Source organism: Leucoraja erinacea, chromosome 3, assembly GCF_028641065.1.
Source record: "Leucoraja erinacea ecotype New England chromosome 3, Leri_hhj_1, whole genome shotgun sequence".
Classification (NCBI taxonomy): Eukaryota; Metazoa; Chordata; class Chondrichthyes; order Rajiformes; family Rajidae; genus Leucoraja; species Leucoraja erinaceus.
The window spans coordinates 97,173,779-97,192,659 of NC_073379.1; the positions used below are offsets into that span (position 1 = coordinate 97,173,779).

Sequence of the window (18,881 nt, forward strand, 5' to 3'; positions counted from 1 at the left end):
TTTTAATGGCACCTATACAATACTTTAAGCTGCTGAGAACATAAGCTGTGGAATTCTTTACACAAAATCTTTTAGCTTTGTTCACTACCAGCTACTACCATTGTGATCTTGTATTAGGTTTTGTTTGATATTGCTCTAGCAAAATATCCCGAGATGTGTTAAAGCAACATGAAAGCCTTGGTGTTTAAGGGGGAACTGCAGATGCTGGAGAATCGAAGGTTACACAAAAAAGCTGGAGAAACTCAGCGGGTGCAGCAGCATCTATGGAGCAAAGGAAATAGGCAACGTTTCGGGCCGAAACCCTTCTTCAGACTGGGTTTCGGCCCGAAACGTTGCCTATTTCCTTCGCTCCATAGATGCTGCTGCACCCGCTGAGTTTCTCCAGCTTTTTTATGAAAGCCTTGGAGTAGGTGAAGAAGAGGTTTATTGGAATTACTCTCATGATGGAATTACTATCACAATTTAGACAGGAGAAATTGGGTTTATTCTACTTTGAACAGAGCAGCTTAGCTTCAGTTTTGTTCAGTTAATGATTGTCACGTGTATCAAGGAAAGGACTATGCAGTAAACCCATTTTAATGGATGTGTTTATAATGGATTTTGGTTATAGCGGAATGACCTACCAATGGCTGCCCACTTCATCCCGACAAATTGAAAGTACATCAAAAGTTTATAAATGAAATTTCAACAGTAATTCTTAAAGCAATGTATTTATCATTGCTCTGAAGTAGGGGAAGAGGTGAATACATGCATTCACGGAAACATAGAACAGAAAATGTCCATTCAGCTGTTGAATATATAACATTTCTATGAAAAATAATTCCAGCTAATCCTAGTTCCTGCCTTTTCCCTCTAGCCCTGCTTAAGTACTTTGCCAGGTCCCTCTAGAAGGCCAAGATTGAATCTGCATCTACAATTACCTCTGGAAATGTATTCTCGACCCAAAATGTTTATGCCAAAAAATAAACATTTTTTGCTTAAATCCTCTTATTTTTGGCAGTCTGGTTCTTCGTCCTTCCAAAAAGAACAAATTATTTTTCACTCTGCAATAATTTTAAACAACTGTCTCAGAACCTCTTACTGGTTTCTTTGTTCGAAGGTGAGCAACCCCAATTTCTCTGGTATTTCCACATTAAAACATTAAAATGAAGAAGCTTATTAAGTAATGAGATATTATACAACTCTGACCTGCATAGGTTTTTAGATGTCCGAGATGTCTGATTTACAAAAGGCCTGAACGCAGGTACAATAATTCTTAGGGAAGCTTACACAATAACAAAAAGTGTTGGAGTAATTCAGCAGGTCAGGCAACATCTCTGGAGCACTCTGCAGATGGGGGGGGGGGGGGGGGGGGGGGGGGGGGGGGGAGAGGGAGAGAAAGGCTGGAAAAGGAAATACAGGACAAAGCATGGCAGGTAATGGATTTGCATTGGCAAGGGGGGTTTTGATAGATGGTTGGAAAAAAGGCCAGAGATAAAAACAAAAGGTATGAGACAGGTTTGAAGAGTACTGAAGTATGAAACCAGAGATAGGTAAGAGGCAGTGGTAGGAGAGAAATAGATGAGAATCCTGCGGCACAGGGGGGAAAGTAGGGGGTGATGTTTGGGGGTAGGGGGTTAGTTGGAGGTGACCCAAAATTGGAGAATTCAATGTTCATACCACTGGGTTGTAAGTTATACACATCCTCCAGTTTACATGTGGCCTCTCTCTGGCAATGGAGGAGGTCCAGGACAGGGAGGTCAGTGTGAGAGTGGGAAGGGGAGTTAAAATAGTTAGCAACCAGGAAATCCAGAAAGCCTTCGCAGTCCGACTGTAAATGCTCAGCTAACAGGATATTCTTTATTGGCAGGGGGATTGAATAATTAAGTAGAGGCCTCTGGATTGCTTAACCTGGCAATATAACCAAAGTTTGGGCAGAAGCAGGACTGACAAATGTTGTGAAACATACTGCAGGAAGAACACGCAAACAGATGCTCCAAAGCTAATGAAAATTCCAGAAATGGCATCCAGACCCCTTTGGACCTCAATTGTACCTCTCAGGAATCCTACATGCAATCCGCTTACAGAAACATGGCAGAATCTGGAAGAAATATTGCAAATTACACAGCTTTGGTCTCTAATTTGTATTCATTATATAAAATTAATATAATGCACATCAGTTACATGGTACTGAACAATCAAATTGCAAAGTTAATTGTTTTGCAATAAATGCAGCGTAAATTCAGTCAATTGTTCAAATCCAAAGGGCTTCTACAGCTATATTAATAGCAAAAGGATAACGAGGGATACAATTGGTCCATTAGAGAGTCAGAGTGGACAGCTATCTGCAGAGCCAAAAGAGATGGGGGAGATATTGAACAGTTTCTTTTCTTCGGTATTCACCAAGGAGAAGGATATTGAATTATGTGAGGTAAGGGAAACAAGTAGAGTAGCTATGGAAACTATGAGGATCAAAGAAGAGGAAGTACTGACACTTTTGAAAAACAGGTCCTGACAGGATATTCTCTAGGACTTTGAGGGAAGTTAGTGTAGAAATAGCAGGGGCTATGACAGAAATATTTCAAATATCATTAGAAACGGGAATAGTGCCGGTGGATTAGCGTACTGCGCATGTTGTTCCATTGTTTAAAAAGGGTTCTAAGAGTAAACCTAGCAATTATAGACCTGTTAGTTTGACATCAGTGGTGGGCAAATTAATGGAAAGGATACTTAGAGATAATATATATAATCATCTGGATAAACAGGGTCTGATTAGGAACAGTCAACATGGATTTGTGCCTGGAAGGTCATGTTTGACTAATCTTGAATTTTTTGAAGAGGTTACTAGGGAAATTGATGAGGGTAAAGCGGTGGATGTTGTCTATATGGACTTCAGTAAGGCCTTTGACAAGGTTCCACATGGAAGGTTGGTTAAGAAGGTTCAATTGTTGGGTATTAATGGTGGTGTAGCAATATGGATTCAACAGTGGCTGAATGGGAGATACCAGAATGTAATGGTGGATGGCTGTTTGTCAGGCCGGAGGCCGGTGACTAGTGGGGTGCCTCAGGGATCTGTGTTGGGTCCACTGTTGTTTGTCATATACATCAATGATCTGGATGATGGTGTGCTAAATTGGATTAGTAAGTATGCAGATGATACTAAGATAGGTGGTGTGTGGATAATGAGGTCGATTTTCAAAGTCTACAGAGAGATTTAGGCCATTTGGAAGAGTGGGCTGAAAGATGGCAGATGGAGTTTAATGCTGATAAGTGTGAGGTGCTACATCTTGGCAGGACAAATCAAAATAGGACGTACATGGTAAATGGTAGGGAATTGAAGAATGCAGTGAACAGAGGGATCTGGGAATAACTATGCACAGTTCCCTGAAAGTGGAATGTAGATAGGGTGGTAAACATAGAAACATAGAAATTAGCTGCAGGAGTAGGCCATTCGGCCCTTCGCGCCTGCACCGCCATTCAATATGATCATGGCTGATCATCCAACTCAGTATCCCGTACCTGCCTTCTCTCCATACCCTCTGATCCCCTTAGGCACAAGGGCCACATCTAACTCCCTCTTAAATATAGCCAATGAACTGGCCTCAACTACCCTCTGTGGCAGAGAGTTCCAGAGATTCACCATTCTCTGTGTGAAAAAAGTTCTTCTCATCTCGATTTTAAAGGATTTCCCCCTTATCCTTAAGCTGTGACCCCTCGTCCTGGACGTCCCCAACATCGGGAACAATCTTAAGAATTTTGTAAGTTTCTATAAGATCCCCTCTCAATCTCCTAAATTCTAGAGAGTGTAAACCAAGTCTATCCAGTCTTTCTTCATAAGACAGTCCTGACATCCCAGGAATCAGTCTGGTGAACCTTCTCTGCACTCCCTCTATGGCAATAATGTCCTTCCTCAGATTTGGAGGCCAAAACTGTACGCAATACTCCAGGTGTGGTCTCACCAAGACCCTGTACAACTGCAGTAGAACCTCCCTGCTCCTATACTCAAATCCTTTTGCTATGAAAGCCAACATACCATTCACTTTCTTTATTGCCTGCTGCACCTGCATGCCTACCTTCAATGACTGGTGTACCATGACACCCAGGTCTCGCTGCATCTCCCCCTTTCCCAATCGGCCACCATTTAGATAATAGTCTGCTTTCCCGTTTTTGCCACCAAAATGGATAACCTCACATTTGTCCACATTATACTGCATCTGCCAAACATTTGCCCACTCATCCAGCCTATCCAAGTCACCTTGCAGTCTCCTAGCATCCTCCTCACAGCTAACACTGCCCCCCAGCTTAGTGTCATCCGCAAACTTGGAGATATTGCCTTCAATTTCCTCATCCAGATCATTAATATATATTGTAAATAGCTGGGGTCCCAGCACTGAGCCTTGCAGTACCCCACTAGTCACTGCCTGCCATTGTGAAAAGGACCCGTTTACTCCTACTCTTTGCTTCCTGTTTGCCAGCCAGTTCTCTATCCACATCAATACTGAGTAAAGAAAGCTTTTGGTGTGCTGGCCTTTATAAATCAGAGCATTGAGTATAGAAGTTAGGATGTAATGTTAAAATTGTACAGGGCATGGGTGAGGCCAATTCTGGAGTATGGTGTACAATTTTGGTTGCCTAATTATAGGAAAGATGTCAACAAAATAGAGAGAGTACAGAGGAGATTTACTAGAATGTTGCTTGGGTTTCAGCACCTAAGTTACAGAGAAAGGTTGAACAAGTTAGGTCTTTATTCTTTGAAGCGCAGAAGGTTAAGGGGGGACTTGGTAGAGGTCTTTAAAATGATGAGAGGGATAGACAGAGTTGATGCGAATAAGCTTTTCCCATTGAGAGTAGGGAAGATTCAAACAAGAGGACATGATTTGAGTCAAGTCAAGTTTATTCATCACATTCACATACGAGATGTGCAGTGAAATGAAAAGTGACAATGCTCACGGACTTTGTGCAAAAAGACAAACAAACAAACAATCAAACAAAACCAAACAACCAAACAAGAATTAAGGGACAGAAGTTTAGGGGTAACATGAGGGGGAACTTCTTTACTCAGAAAGTGGTAGCTGTGTGGAATGAGCTTCCAGTGGAAGTGGTGGAGGCAGGTTCGATTTTATCATTTAAAAATAAATTGGATAGGTATATGGACGGGAAAGGAATGGAGGGTTATGGTCTGAGTGCAGGTTGATGGGACGAGGGGAGAATAAGTGTTCGGCACGAACTAGAAGGGCCAAGATGGCCTGTTTCCGTGCTGTAATTGTTATATGGTTATATGTTCAATTGAGGAGATGGTCCTAAACTGGTGATTTTGTATAATTATTCTACACTAGAGTTTGGAAGCAAGAGATTTACAAGATAATGAGAGGGATTGAAAAAAAGTAGAACAATGAGGCTGTTTCTTCTGACTAAAGAGCATAGGATAGATGGGCAATGTGAGGATTCGGACCAGAATGAGAAGAAAGTTCTTCACCAGGGCATTGTAAATCCTTGGAGTTCTCTCCTTCGTGGATCTTTGGATGCTCAGTTATTGAACCTTTTAAGATTGAGATCAATAAATATTTGCATCAGAGGATATAAGGATCTCACATCAAAACAAATTTGTGGCAGAGCATCAGGCAGGATTTTAAATGACTATTCCCAGCTTAATGGGCCATATGACCCACCACAGTTTCTTTAAGGTTAGGTTTATTATCGTCATGTGCACCGAGGTACTGTGAAAAGCTTTGTTTTGTATACTATCCAAACAGATTAGATATACGATACATAAATACAATCAAATCAATCTCAAGTACAATAAATAGAGCAAAAGCAAAGATACAGTGTGCAGAATCTCAGCATTGTAGCACATCAGTTGCATATACAAAGTTCAATGTCCTCAATCAGATAGCACTCTAGTGGAAGGAGTGTTCAGAAGCCTATTGACATAGGGTCAGGTCTATGTGATGGACTGGGCTACATCTACAATTCTCTGCACTTTTTTGTGGTCAGGGGCAGAAGAGTTCCCAAACCAAGCTGTGATTTTACCTGACAGTACACTTTTTACGGTGCTTCTGTAGAAATGGGAATCACTGGAGATATACTGAATTTTCTCAGTCTCGTTAGGAGACAGAGGCGTTGGTACACCTACCCATATGTTAGAGTAAATTATCCCTCAGCTACCTTTTGTCAGAGAATAGATTGTAATAGATAGCTTGGAACATTTCCACAGAGGAAGTGAGGAGGGATGGTGAAGGTAAACTGGCAATGGTGGAACATATAACCATATAACAATTACAGCACAGAAACAGGCCATCTCGGCCCTTCTAGTCCGTGCCGAACACGTATTCTCCCCTAGTCCCATACACCTGCGCTCAGACCATAACCCTCCATTCCTTTCCCGTCCATATAACTATCCAATTTATTTTTCAATGATAAAAACGAACCTGCCTCCACCACCTTCACTGGAAGCTCATTCCACACAGCTACCACTCTCAGAGTAAAGAAGTTCCCCCTCGTGTTACCCCTAAACTTCTGTCCCTTAATTCTCAAGTCATGTCCCCTTGTTTGAATCTTCCCTACTCTCAGTGGGAAAAGCTTATCCACTTCAACTCTGTCTATCCCTCTCATCATTTTAAAGACCTCTATCAAGTCCCCCCTTAACCTTCTGCGCTCCGAAGAATAAAGCCCTAACTTGTTTGACCTTTCTCTGTAACTTAGTTGCTGAAACCCAGGCAACATTCTAGTAAATCTCCTCTGTACTCTCTCTATTTTGTTGACATCATTCCTATAATTAGGCGACCAAAATTGTACACCATACTCCAAAAATTGGCCGCACCAATGCCTTGTACAATTTTAACATTACATCCCAACTTCTATACTCAGAGAGACTCTGGAAGAGTTGGAGGACACACAGATATCAATCAGTTGTAGAGTAGGAGGAGATTATAGGTTGAGAGATAATTTCACAGAAAGTTTTGAAAAGGCCAACAATTAAAAATGGAACCAATATTGAGGTTGTTCCAAAAGTATCAACCATTGTATATGTTTCTCTAGGTATGTCCAAGTGATGGTGCAATATAGAAGCATTGCGATTATTACATATTTTACAAATACAAATTTTAAATGAAGCAAAATATTAAAGTATTCAAAACACACGTCTGTTTAAAATTGTTTACCTTCTTTCAATTAGAAACTTAGGAACTTACAGCACCTTGCCATACCCACCAACAATGCATAAAAATCCCACTTCCCAGCACTTGACATAGCCCTGCATGATCAAGTACTCATCCATGCACATGTTAAACATGGTGAGGGTTTCTAACTTTACCAACCTAATCATTCAGTTAGTCAGTACCAGATATTCATTTTTTTCTTAACTCTTATTCTTCTATTAACATAGCAATATGCCCTCTAGTTATTGTCATTTATGTCAAGGGAAATAGTTTCTGTTTATCCTGTCACTCTTAATAAAAGGATGAGTCTTTCCCCAGCCAGACTCTCTTTACTTACAATTCTCTACCCCAGGCAACATCTTTATAAACCTCCTTGATAATCCTACTGGAATGTCATTTTTCCTGTACTGTGGCAACATAATACTCTAGTTGTGGTCTGATTAAATGTATTTAGTTAAAGTATAATATCTCTGCCTGAGCCAATACAGTAAATACGCTAAGTATCCCAATGCCTTCCTAACCATCTTATCCAGTTGTTCTTGCAGCTTCAGTGATTTGTCAATCCCTCCAAAATCCCTCGGTTGCTGTACAAATCCTAGAAAGTTATCGTGCCTTTATTTTAGTATTGCACTATCATGGTTTGTAGCGCTTAATACACCTAACCAAAATCTATAAATCAGCGTACATTTTCAGTTCACCTACCCTTTGCATATTTTTCCAATTGTGCAGATAGGCAGAGGAGTTGCGTATTTTGAGTACCATAGACTGAGGAAATATGAATCTTGGTATCCACTGTGAACAGATGAAATTTAAGATTATGCACAAAAAGCTGGAATAACTCAGTTGGTCAGGCAGCATCTCTGGAGAAAAGGAACGAATAATGTTTATGGCTAAGACCCTTCCTCAGATTATGCCGTTTAATTCTAGGCACCACTCAAAAGTACCGATTTCTATTGGCATTATTGACTGCCATCAACTTGAATAGTTCTTTTTCAAGACAACATTGCTGATCGATTGTTGCATGCTTTTCACCAATATCTCCACTACAAGAATATTCAGATCAGTCTCTAAAATTTGTAGCATTCTGTTCAATCGAGACTGCAACTCTTATTCCCCAGTTTACTTGCTATCTCCAGTATTATTGTAGCTACATTTAGCATCAGGTTACATTCTTTGCCAGCGCAAATCTTTGTTTCTTGCATTGGCAGTTTACAGCCCCCACATATCAATTTCCCTGCCATTTTTTTCCCACGCTAGAAATTTTCTGAACCCTTTTCAGGGATGAATCCATCTTGAACTGCTCATTGTTTTCAGGGATGAAACCATCTTGAACTGCTCATTGTTAACAGGAGAGGGCAGCAGAGTGGCACAGCTGGTAGAACCATTCGGGCCATTCTTGTGAACCAAAGTGTCACAAGATCAAGATCAAGATACATTTAATTGTCATTTGGACCCCTTGAGGTCCAAACGAAATGCCGTTTCTGCAGCCGTACATTACAAACAAATAGACCCAAGACACAACATAATTTACATAAACATCCATCACATTGCTGTGATGGAAGGCCAAATAAACTTATCTCTCCACTGCACTCTCCCCCCCCGATGTCAGAGTCAAAGTCAAAGCCCCCGGCTGGCGATGGCGATTGTCCCGCGGCCATTAAAGCCACGCCGGGTGGTGCGAGGTCGCACACCGGGTTCTTGATGTTAGAGCCCCCGGCGTGCGCTCGCAGAGTCCCGCGGCCATTCCAAGCCGCGCGGGGCAGTGATGTAGGCCCCGCTCCAGGAGCTCTTCAACCCCGCAACTCGGGCGGGGGAAGTCGCCGTTGCGAGAGCCCTGAAAAACGGTCTCCCTCCAGGGACCCGCGGGCTCCCGGTGCCACAGACCTGCCGTTGAAGCCTCCGACTCTCCGGTCGGGCCGCAGCAGCAGCAGCAGCAGCAGCAGCGCTCCTCCACCGCTCCACCCGCTCCGGACTCGGCCAGCCCCGCGACGGCGACGGTGAGTCGTCGGCACCAGAGTCCCCGGTCTCTTCCTGTTGGAGGCCGCTCCTCGTTGCAGCCCCAACGATAACGGAAACCCAACGAGAAAAGGTCGGGGCCCCCGTGCAGGGAGAGATTTAAAAAGTTTCCCCCCCCCCTCCCACCCCACCCCCCACACACACACCCCAACAAAAAAATAACAAAAACTACATAAAAACATAGACAGAAAATAATAAAACGCGGACAGACTGCAGAGGCCGCTGCTGACGAGAGTCGCGCCGCCCACCGGCACACCGCCACACACGTGCCCAGATGGCATCACATAAAGTAATATATTAATAAATTCTTGTAAGAGGTTAATCTTATTCATTGCTATTTTCCTACCTACAGAACTATAATGCACGTCTGCTAAAGATATAAACATTCTCGCTTGTTACAAATTCAGTTTGTATGGGCCACTCTTTGGAAAGTGAACCAAAATGTCACACACGTGGCCAGATGGCATCACATAAAGTAATACATTAAAAAACTCTTGTAAGAGGTTAATCTTATTCATTGCTATTTTCCTACCTACAGAACTATAATGCATGTCTACTAAAGATATGAACATTCTAGCTTTTTAAAGTTCACAGTTTGTGAGATAAAACTGAGTTATGGAAAAAAAATGCTTCTGTGTGAGGTCACACACGTGACCAGTCAAAATTGACCTCTGACCCTAATCAAACATTGTCAGCACAACATAAACATTTCACTTGATAAACTTTGAAATAAACTTTGAATCATATATATACAGTACAATACAATAGACCTGCAATGCTTTCAGAATTAGAAGAGATGTATTCCACAATTTTGCATATTTTTGGTCGCACGTGACTAAGAATGAGCCATTCCCTCAGTACCAGAGACCCAGATTCTGTGTGCATTTGCACGTTCTCCCTGTGACATGTAGGTTTCCTTTCATATTTTAATGGTATAAATTTGTAGATCAGACAACCATTGTAAATTACCCTAGTGTGTAGGTGAGTGGTAGACTTCCAATTGTCTTTAGTTAATATACACCTTTTCATTGTACCTCCACCTCACTGTACTTGTGCACATGATAATAAACTCCCAAAGACTCTTCTGTATCAGAGTTATGATCTTCTTCAGACTAAAATATATTTGTGAAAAATCATTTGCAACTTAAAAGTAATCAAATTTACCAGACAGTTCCATAAACAGTAATACATTGCAAGCTTGGTTCATGTAGGTGGGGAAGAAAATATTAAAATCCTTTCTAACTTAAATTTGTTTGGAATTGAACAACGTATCAAAAGGATTTAGACCGATCACCTCGTGTCTGGGAATGTGTTGAGGGGTGGAAGGTAAATGTAAACATGAAATAGTAGGACAGAGATAAGGAAGCTTGTTTTCCTCTGTAGGAAGTTACAGTAGACCACCCGTGTCCCCTACCGCTAGTAGCATAGAAATGTTGCAGTAAATGGGGGGGCTTATGAATGGTTCGGAGAGCGGATGGTGGCGCGATCCGCTTAAAAGGTGAGATAGAATAATGTCAAGATGCCCTTGTATTATGTTTTACTTGTATTAAGCATCTGTTGAATAAGATTAACATAAATGAAAAGTATGTTATGACTAATGAAATAATTGGTATCCATATACAAAAAACTGAAGTTGTTTGCTGCACAGTATAACTGTCAGCTAATTCTGCTGCAAAGTCTCCGCTCTTCATTTTCCTTCAATCTCCCACTTAATTAATTTCTTCCACAGTAGGTTTAAAAAGCTTTGTACGATTATTCTTTTGTAGTTCATCAGCAGAATATATGTGGGAATGGCTGTATTGGTTACCCAAGCAGTAGTTTGGGGGAATGCCTTGAACTGCTGTGCTCTTTCTGCTGAAGGTACTTCCAATTTATGTTGGATAACAATGATATATACTGTAACTAGCAATGATGAAATAATTTATCAGCAAGCACTTTGACAAAATCCCTCATGGCCAGCTGGTCCAAAAAATATCCCATTGGATCCAAAATTGTTTTTGTGATAGGAAGCAAAGGTATAATTGACGTGTTTTTGTGTCCATTACCAGTGAGATTCTGCAAAGATCAGTCCTCAACCCCTTGTTTTTTTAATAACATTAATTGATCTAGAACTGACCTAAATGTTTGGAGCATAGCAAATTTGCATACGATACAAAAATTGGTTATATGGTTGACTTAAGTGAAGAAAAAATTAGGGTGCAAGGGGATATAGATGGTCCAGTCAGTTGGGCAGAGAAGTTCACAATAACGCAGAGAATTTCATCTGATGTTTTGGGGAGATGCAACAAGGGAATATGAAATAAACGGGAGAGTATTAAGGAGTGTGAAAGAGAAAGACCTTAAGAGTTTTGTGTCTATCAATCCTTTTTGCAGGGCAGGTAAGTAAAGTTGGTGTGACCCAGTGGGCCAGGCAGCATCCCTGGAGAACATGCATAGGTGACATTTTGGTATAATTCTGTGGACTGATTGGGATGGTGGAGGGGGGGGGGGGTGGATTAAGTTGGAAGAGAAATTGGGCAGGAGTAAAACATGGGGAGTGATAGGTGGATACAGGTGAGGGGGTTTTGACATGTAGATGGTTGGGCAAAGGTTAGAGATGAAAAGACAAAAAGTGTGAGTTAGGGAGGGTAGAGGTTTGAATTGTGACATCAGAGGACGGAATATAGGTGGAAGGAATACAGGTAGCTGCCTCGCCAACAGTCTGTCTGTCCTTTTTTGTTGTTTTCAGTTTTTAGTATGTATTAAATGTATATTTTAGTGTTCCTTGTTTTTTTTTATGTAGGGGGAGAGGGGGTGGGGGAAACTTTCTTCAATCTCGTACCTCGATAGAGATGCATTTTATTCCCGCATCGTATCTCCGTCCCCACTGCGGCCGAACATCGTGGAGTTGGTGGCCTTTGCTGGAGACTGACCCGGCGCTCCAAGCCGCAGGAGTCTGCGGGACTTTAACATCGCGGAACTTGTGATCCTTTTGCCAGGGATCGAAGCTCCAACCGCAAGGCCTGTGGACTTTTAACATCATGACACCCGCGGTCTCAGGTAAGAAAAGGCCGACTCGGGAGCTCCAAGCCGCAGAGAGTTTTAACCGCCCCGACGCGGGAGCTTCCTTCACCCCGACGGGGGCTTAGATCATCGGCTGCGAGGGCTTTGATCACCCCGACCGCGGGAGAACAAAGAGGAAGAAGATTGAACTTTATTGCCTTCCATCACAGTGAGGAATGTGGAATCCACTGTGGTGGATGTTTATGTTAACGTTTATGTGGTTGTGTGTCTTGTTGCTTTTCACTTAGTATGGCTGTATTGTAACTCAAATTTCACCGTACCTTAACTGGTACATGTGACAATAAAGTATCTTGAAACTGACCTTGAAAGGAAAATGGGTGCAGGGAAGAGAGGGGGGAAAATAACAAATAAGAAAAGGGAATTGTTTGTAGGTTAATTACCTAAAATTCAATGTTCATATATTTGCCATTTGCCATTTATCCATCCACACCCATATGTATGTATACAGACGCTATGAATTGAATTGTGTGCAATGATCTGAATTGTCCCATAAACTAGTCCTGGTCTTCCGACCTACCTCATTGCAGACCTTGCACTTTTTTCCTGCACTTTCTCGGTAACTGCACCACTATAATCTTGTAAGACTATAAGACTTTGGCATTCTCCTTTTTGCACTACCTGTTTTAATTGTGTACTTTGATTGTACTTATGTAGAGTATGATTTGACTGAACAGCACGCAAGCAAATCTCTTCACTGTATCTTGGCACGCGTGACAATACCACTCTGACCTCGTAATGGAAGGAATGTCATTGACAAATGTCTGAAGCTGGCAATCTGTCCTGTACCAGCATCCTGGGGGGGAGGCAAAACAATTAACCTCCAACAGTTAGAACCATCTGTTGTGCAAGGCATGATTTGAGCCAGCTGATTCCCATTACATCAGTTCTATCTACCAGAGCTCCTGGATGTCAAAAGCAAATACTTTTACATTACATTAAGTGGCTTTCACTCCAACCGAGGTTGAGTGGTGCCATCTGCATTTTGCAGTTTTGCTGAAGGGTACGCTGGGCGGATGCTGCACATGAAATTCAGCTCATGTTTATTTGTTTGAAACTGAGGTATTTTGATGTCTGAGCAATCGTGGTGCACTCCAATTTGATACAGGCAAATGGGTACCAATCAGCAGGCAGTCACACTGTCAATGGTCCTTTCTTTCACTTTTCTGACCACTGAGAGTAGGCTAAGGCTGATAATGAGCCACATATCTAAATGGCGTCAAGTTGGGATACTATCTAAATGGCATCAAGTTGGGAAAAGGGGAGGTACAACGGGATCTGGGGGTCCTTGTACATCAGTTTATGAAAGTAAGCATGCAGGTACAGCAGGCAGTGAAGAAAGCGAATGGCATGTTGGCCTTTATAACAAGAGGAAGCAAATATAGGGGCAAAGAGGTCCTTCTGCAGTTGTACAGAGCCCTAGTGAGACTACACCTGGAGTATTGTGTGCAGTTTTGGTCCCCTAATTTGAGGAAGGACATTCTTGCTATTGAGGGAGTGCAGCGTAGGTTTACAAAGTTATTTCCGGGATGGCAGGACTGTCACATGTTGAGAGAATGTTTCATGAGAGCAGCTGGGTTTGTACACTCTGGAGTTTAGAAGGATGAGAGGAGATCTCATTGAAACATATAAGATTGTTAAGGGCTTGGACGCACTAGAGGTAGGATACAAGTTCCCGATGTTGGGGGAGTCCAGAACCAGGGGCCGCAGTTTAAGAATAAGGAGTAAGCCATTTAGAGACGAGGAAACACTTTTTTTCACGGAGAGTGGTGAGTCTGTGGAATATCTCTGCCTCAAAGGGCGGTGGAGGCAGGTTCTCTGGATGCTTTCAAGAGAGAGCTAGATAGGGCTCTTAAAAATAGCAGTCAGGGGATATGAGGTACTGATTGGGGATGATGAGCCATGATCACACTGAATGGCGGTGCTGGCTCGAAGGGCCGAATGGCCTACAGCACTTATTGTCTATATTTATCATATTTATCTTACTATTTGTTAATGGGACATGTACAGACCCTGCTGGAGAAATCTCAGGATTATGGCCAGGATTTGTCTAATCCTGTTGTTTTTGCCGTGTCCAATGATTGCAGCCATTTCTTAAGATCAAATGGAGTGAATCATATTGACTAAAGACTGCCTTCTGTAACATTGTGATCTCAGGATGAAGCTGAGATAAATCATTCACACAGTATATTTGGCTAAAGATGATTCAAACACGGCCTTAAGACATCAGATATATTCCTGCACCAGACCAGTGAAGGTCTTAGAGACTGCAGGTCACCAATGTCTAGTCCAAACCAAAGTTGCATTATACCAAGCTTATACTTGAAACTGCAAGTTGAAAATGAATGATTCTTGTATAAAATGAATGATGCTTGTGAACACTTTATTACACAAATTACATTCAGTGCCTGAAAATAGTGCTCTGACAAAATAACAATCTCCCCCAGAACTGAAGTATCTGACATTAACTATGAATACATCAAAACTGATCTTTCTGTACATACAGATTAATCCTCTGTATAAACAGTTTTCTCCAGTAAAACAAGACAGTTAAAGATATAAACCAAGACAAAAAGTAGCAGCTTTGCTTCCCTTTTGTAGTATGACTGGATTACAGTAGACTGAGAATGCTTGATAGAGAAGGCACAATATTACACACTGGAAATATCAAACTAAAGTGCCAGACAGGACAGTATCCAAATGCTATACCTCAAGCAGAGAAAAGTAACTGAATCACCAACACAGGTTGACAGCTCCAGCAAAGTAAGGCAGTAACATTTAAATAATCTTTATAATGCCTCAAAGCAGTAGATGTTGCTTCAGCATTAATTCCTGGTCCCCAGAATAAAACTGACTTGATTGTTTAAATATAATAGCAATAGCATGATATGAAATTCTTCACAAATAAATAAAAACGTACATGTAGCAAAAACTGATCAATACAACTACTGTCAAATACAAATCATGAATACATCTGCTTTTTGGGCAACAAAATTAAACTCTATGTATTTCAAACTGGCATCAGTATATTTCAGGAGGTTGATGGGGGTGGAAGTGGTGGTGCAGAACACTCATCTATATCAGAGTCAGTGCCTTCTTCGTCATCTTTTTCTTGATCACTTCCTTCAGTACTCAGTCTGTCAAAACCTTTCCGACTGTAACCCCTGTGGCTTGCAAAGAAGTTTCCCAGGTTTAATCCTCTGCTGTTTTTTCCTGCCACAAAAAAAAATGTTTAAATTCCTCGGAATGTGCAAAATCCTTTCTTGTACAGAACATTGCTGTGGAATGTACAGAGGAAATCGTTTCCAGTTTAAAAAGATGTGTCTAACCAATTTTTCACTATTAATTTCCAAACAATGTTAAAGATATTGTAGACTTGCTGGTCTAACAATATATTTATTTGCTGATGGAAAATTATGGCATTAGTGCTGGCACAATGACAAAATTAAAAGAATTATAAATAAGTAATTCTGCAAATGATTTTGCCTTTCATTTACAAATGCCGTACCTCCAAGCCTGCCGAGGATTCCTCCTGAAGATTGCTTTGACTCCAATTTGCTGTCAGCATCCTCTGTAAAGACACAGAAAGCATATCAGACTGTGGCCTCTAAAAACAAGGACCATGGTTGGAAAGTATTAAATTAACACAGCAAACAACACTACAATTTCTATTTTTAACTTTAAACCAGTTTGCTTGTAATCGTAGTGTTAAAAACCTGTCATCGATTTCAAGTCAGCATCCTTGTCAACAACTAGAATGTGTTAATAGACATGTAACGCTGTGAATGGATGGGCAAGGTAGACAAAATACCTTCTGACTACAATTGCAATACTGGTCTGATTTATTTTGATCAGATAGTGACTAGGTTCATACTTGTTTGGAAAATGTACTTCAACCCAGTGTGTCAGTCCCCATGAAACATCCTTTAACGGAATTACATGACATTTTTAATCTCCCACATCAGCCGTTTTAACAGAGTTTGCTGATTTAATGAAGAATTTACTTTAGGAAATGGTCACCCTTTTGTAATTGAATTATTCTAAGACTTTCATTTCTTCAGGTTGGGCACAATCAATTCCAAAAGTGATACTCCACCATTGAACTTACTGCAGCACTCAATCTGTACAACGTTTATTTAACTATTGACTCCAAATATATGAATGTTCACTATTATATACACAATGTGTGTGTGCCAGACATTAATTGTTAAAACAGGTGAATCCATAAAAGTGCAAAATGAATATTATTACATATTTTAGTTGAAAACTACATGCATCTTAAAGTTTATTCTGTACCTCCATACAGCTTGCCCTTTCGCCAGTGGATGAAGACTCCAATTCCAACCAACATCACAATAGGAATAATGAGCAGTAATGTAATAAGTACAGGAGAAACGGCAGTACTGGACTGTTTGAGAACACTTTTGCTTTTATGCTTCTCCATCACATCAGGCGATCTCAACTTAGTTTCTAATTCTGCTTCGATTAATGTTTCGGTTGCTTAAAATTAAAATATTAAAGAGAAGTTATTAACCTTTACAACAATGTAATTGCATTAGTACTTTATAAAATTTGTTGCAATAGTCCACCATTCCAGCAATTATTTAAAACACTAATATTGTTCATTTTTGCTCACACTGAATAATTAAAATATTTGCTATAGAGTAAGTTTTTTTACAGTAAAAGATGTTGAAAAAAGGCAGCAGATGCCTACCATCTATCTCATGCAACTCAATGCCAGGACCAGCTTTTTTTACTGAACGATGCTCAGCTTCTGAAAAAAAAAAAAACCCAAAGAAAATGATAACTCTTTTAAATTTGTGATATTGCAGCTAAACTTCTGGTTAATTAAATAAATGTTTTGTGAGTCATGATGACATTCACATTGATATCATGTTGCAAAGAAGCCCTGCCATTCAGCACAACAAGTCTACTCCCATTATTCAATCATGGCTGATCTATTTTTTCCTTCTCAACCGCTTCTCCCCATAATCTTTGAATCAGTCAAGCTCTGCTTTAAAAGTACCTAATGACTTGGCCGGCACAGCCCGATATAGCAATAAATTCCACACATTCACCACGCTCCTCCTCATCTCCATTCTGAAAGTAGGTCTTATTCTGAGGCTGCGCCGTCTGGTTCTAGACTCCCCTATGACTGAAAACATGCTTTCCACGTCCAGTTTATTTAGGCCTTTATTTATCCAGTAGGTTTCAATGAGATCCCTGCTCATCCTTTGAAACTCCAGTGAGTACAGGCCGAGCGACATCAAAGAAAGATGGACACAAAGAATTGTAGACGCTGGTTTACAACAAAAAAAAACGGACATGAATATGGACATGGCGATAACAATGGTCGTCGTACGGTGGAGCTTGCTGTTGTGGGCTACATTCACAATCACTATTAATAAAAGACCTCATGACTGCCATGAATGCACAGCAACGCACAGAAACACACACGCACAATTATAATATATATGTAAACATGTTACCATATAGAAATCCAAATCTTCTCAAAATAAGAATGCCTCATGGTTACGTAATACTTACTGTGTTCCCATTAAAAAACTGACCACTGCTTGTGACTATCAGTATATTCATTGGTTTGAAGCAGTTTGAAGACAGGTTCCGGCTTAGATGAATGGTTCATATATTAACTATGCATCATCTGACTATGTCTCGCTACTCCCTAGCAGTTTATCAGATTCAGATCAGTTTATTGTCATACCCACCAGGGTGCAAAGAAATTCCTTGTTTGTGTGAAGCACATGGTGTACACAGTATACATGATGATGACAGGTACAATGACAAATACAAAACAACAGGATGGTGCAAACATTGTAGTGCAATCTGAAGCAGTGCAAAAAGAAACTACAATGCATTAATGGAGTAACCGAATGAAGTAGGAATAAGTGTGAGTGGGTAAGAAAAAAGTTCTGCAGTTAGGTACCAGTGGAGAAGAAGCTGTTCTTAAGTCTTGACGTCAAATCTTTCAAGCTTTAGGACCGAGATGAGGAAAACATTTTTCGCACAGAGAGTGGTGAATCTCTGAAATAACCTGCCACAGAAGGTAGTTGAGGCCAGTTCATTGGCTATATTTAAGAGGGAGTTAGATGTGGCCCTTGTGGCGAAAGGGATCAGGGGGTATGGAGAGAAGGCAGGTACAGGATACTGAGTTGAATGATCAGCCATGATCATATTGAATGGCGGTGCAGGATCGAAGGGCCGAATGGCCTACTCCTGCACCTGCTATGTTTATATATACAATGGCCTATAGAAAAACTATGCAAAGAGACAAAAGTAAAAGGGACCAGAATTATTTTTTTCGACTCGTAACTAGTCAAAGTTGAAGGCATAATTCTCCAAAGTCACGTCTGAAAGGAATCATGAGCCACACTTGGAACATTGGTAAAAGTTAATTTGAAAATGACGTTTCAAAGCGTCAAATAGTAATCCATATGCACCATTTTCAAAATAATGCTAATAAGCTACACAGAAACTGCCACGTTGTCAGAGTATTTACACACACTACATTAACATGAATAGAGTGAATCAAATGAGAGCTTACTTTCTGCAGGTATAAATTTCCACACTCTGCTTGCTTGGATATCCCCAACAAAAACAGTCTTATCAGCCGCTGCAACAATATCATGTGGCATCAGGAATTTCTTA

At 40.9% G+C, this 18,881-nt stretch overlaps 1 protein-coding gene across 3 annotated transcripts in view; it reads right to left on the bottom strand.

The window, feature by feature from the left end:
- Positions 1-14,578: 14,578 nt before the first annotated feature.
- Positions 14,579-18,881, bottom strand: part of pam (peptidylglycine alpha-amidating monooxygenase) — a 181,215-nt gene continuing 176,912 nt past the window's right edge. For 2 of the 3 annotated variants that reach the window (XM_055633263.1, XM_055633265.1), the window contains 5 exons: positions 18,778-18,877; positions 16,927-16,986; positions 16,509-16,712; positions 15,721-15,783; positions 14,579-15,425 (listed from right to left, as the gene is read on the bottom strand). In XM_055633263.1, coding sequence (XP_055489238.1) covers positions 15,244-15,425; positions 15,721-15,783; positions 16,509-16,712; positions 16,927-16,986; positions 18,778-18,877 — 609 coding nt within the window. In that variant the 3' untranslated portion in view covers positions 14,579-15,243. The remainder of the gene's footprint in view (positions 15,426-15,720; positions 15,784-16,508; positions 16,713-16,926; positions 16,987-18,777; positions 18,878-18,881) is intronic. The other variant, XM_055633264.1, reaches the window with a different exon arrangement.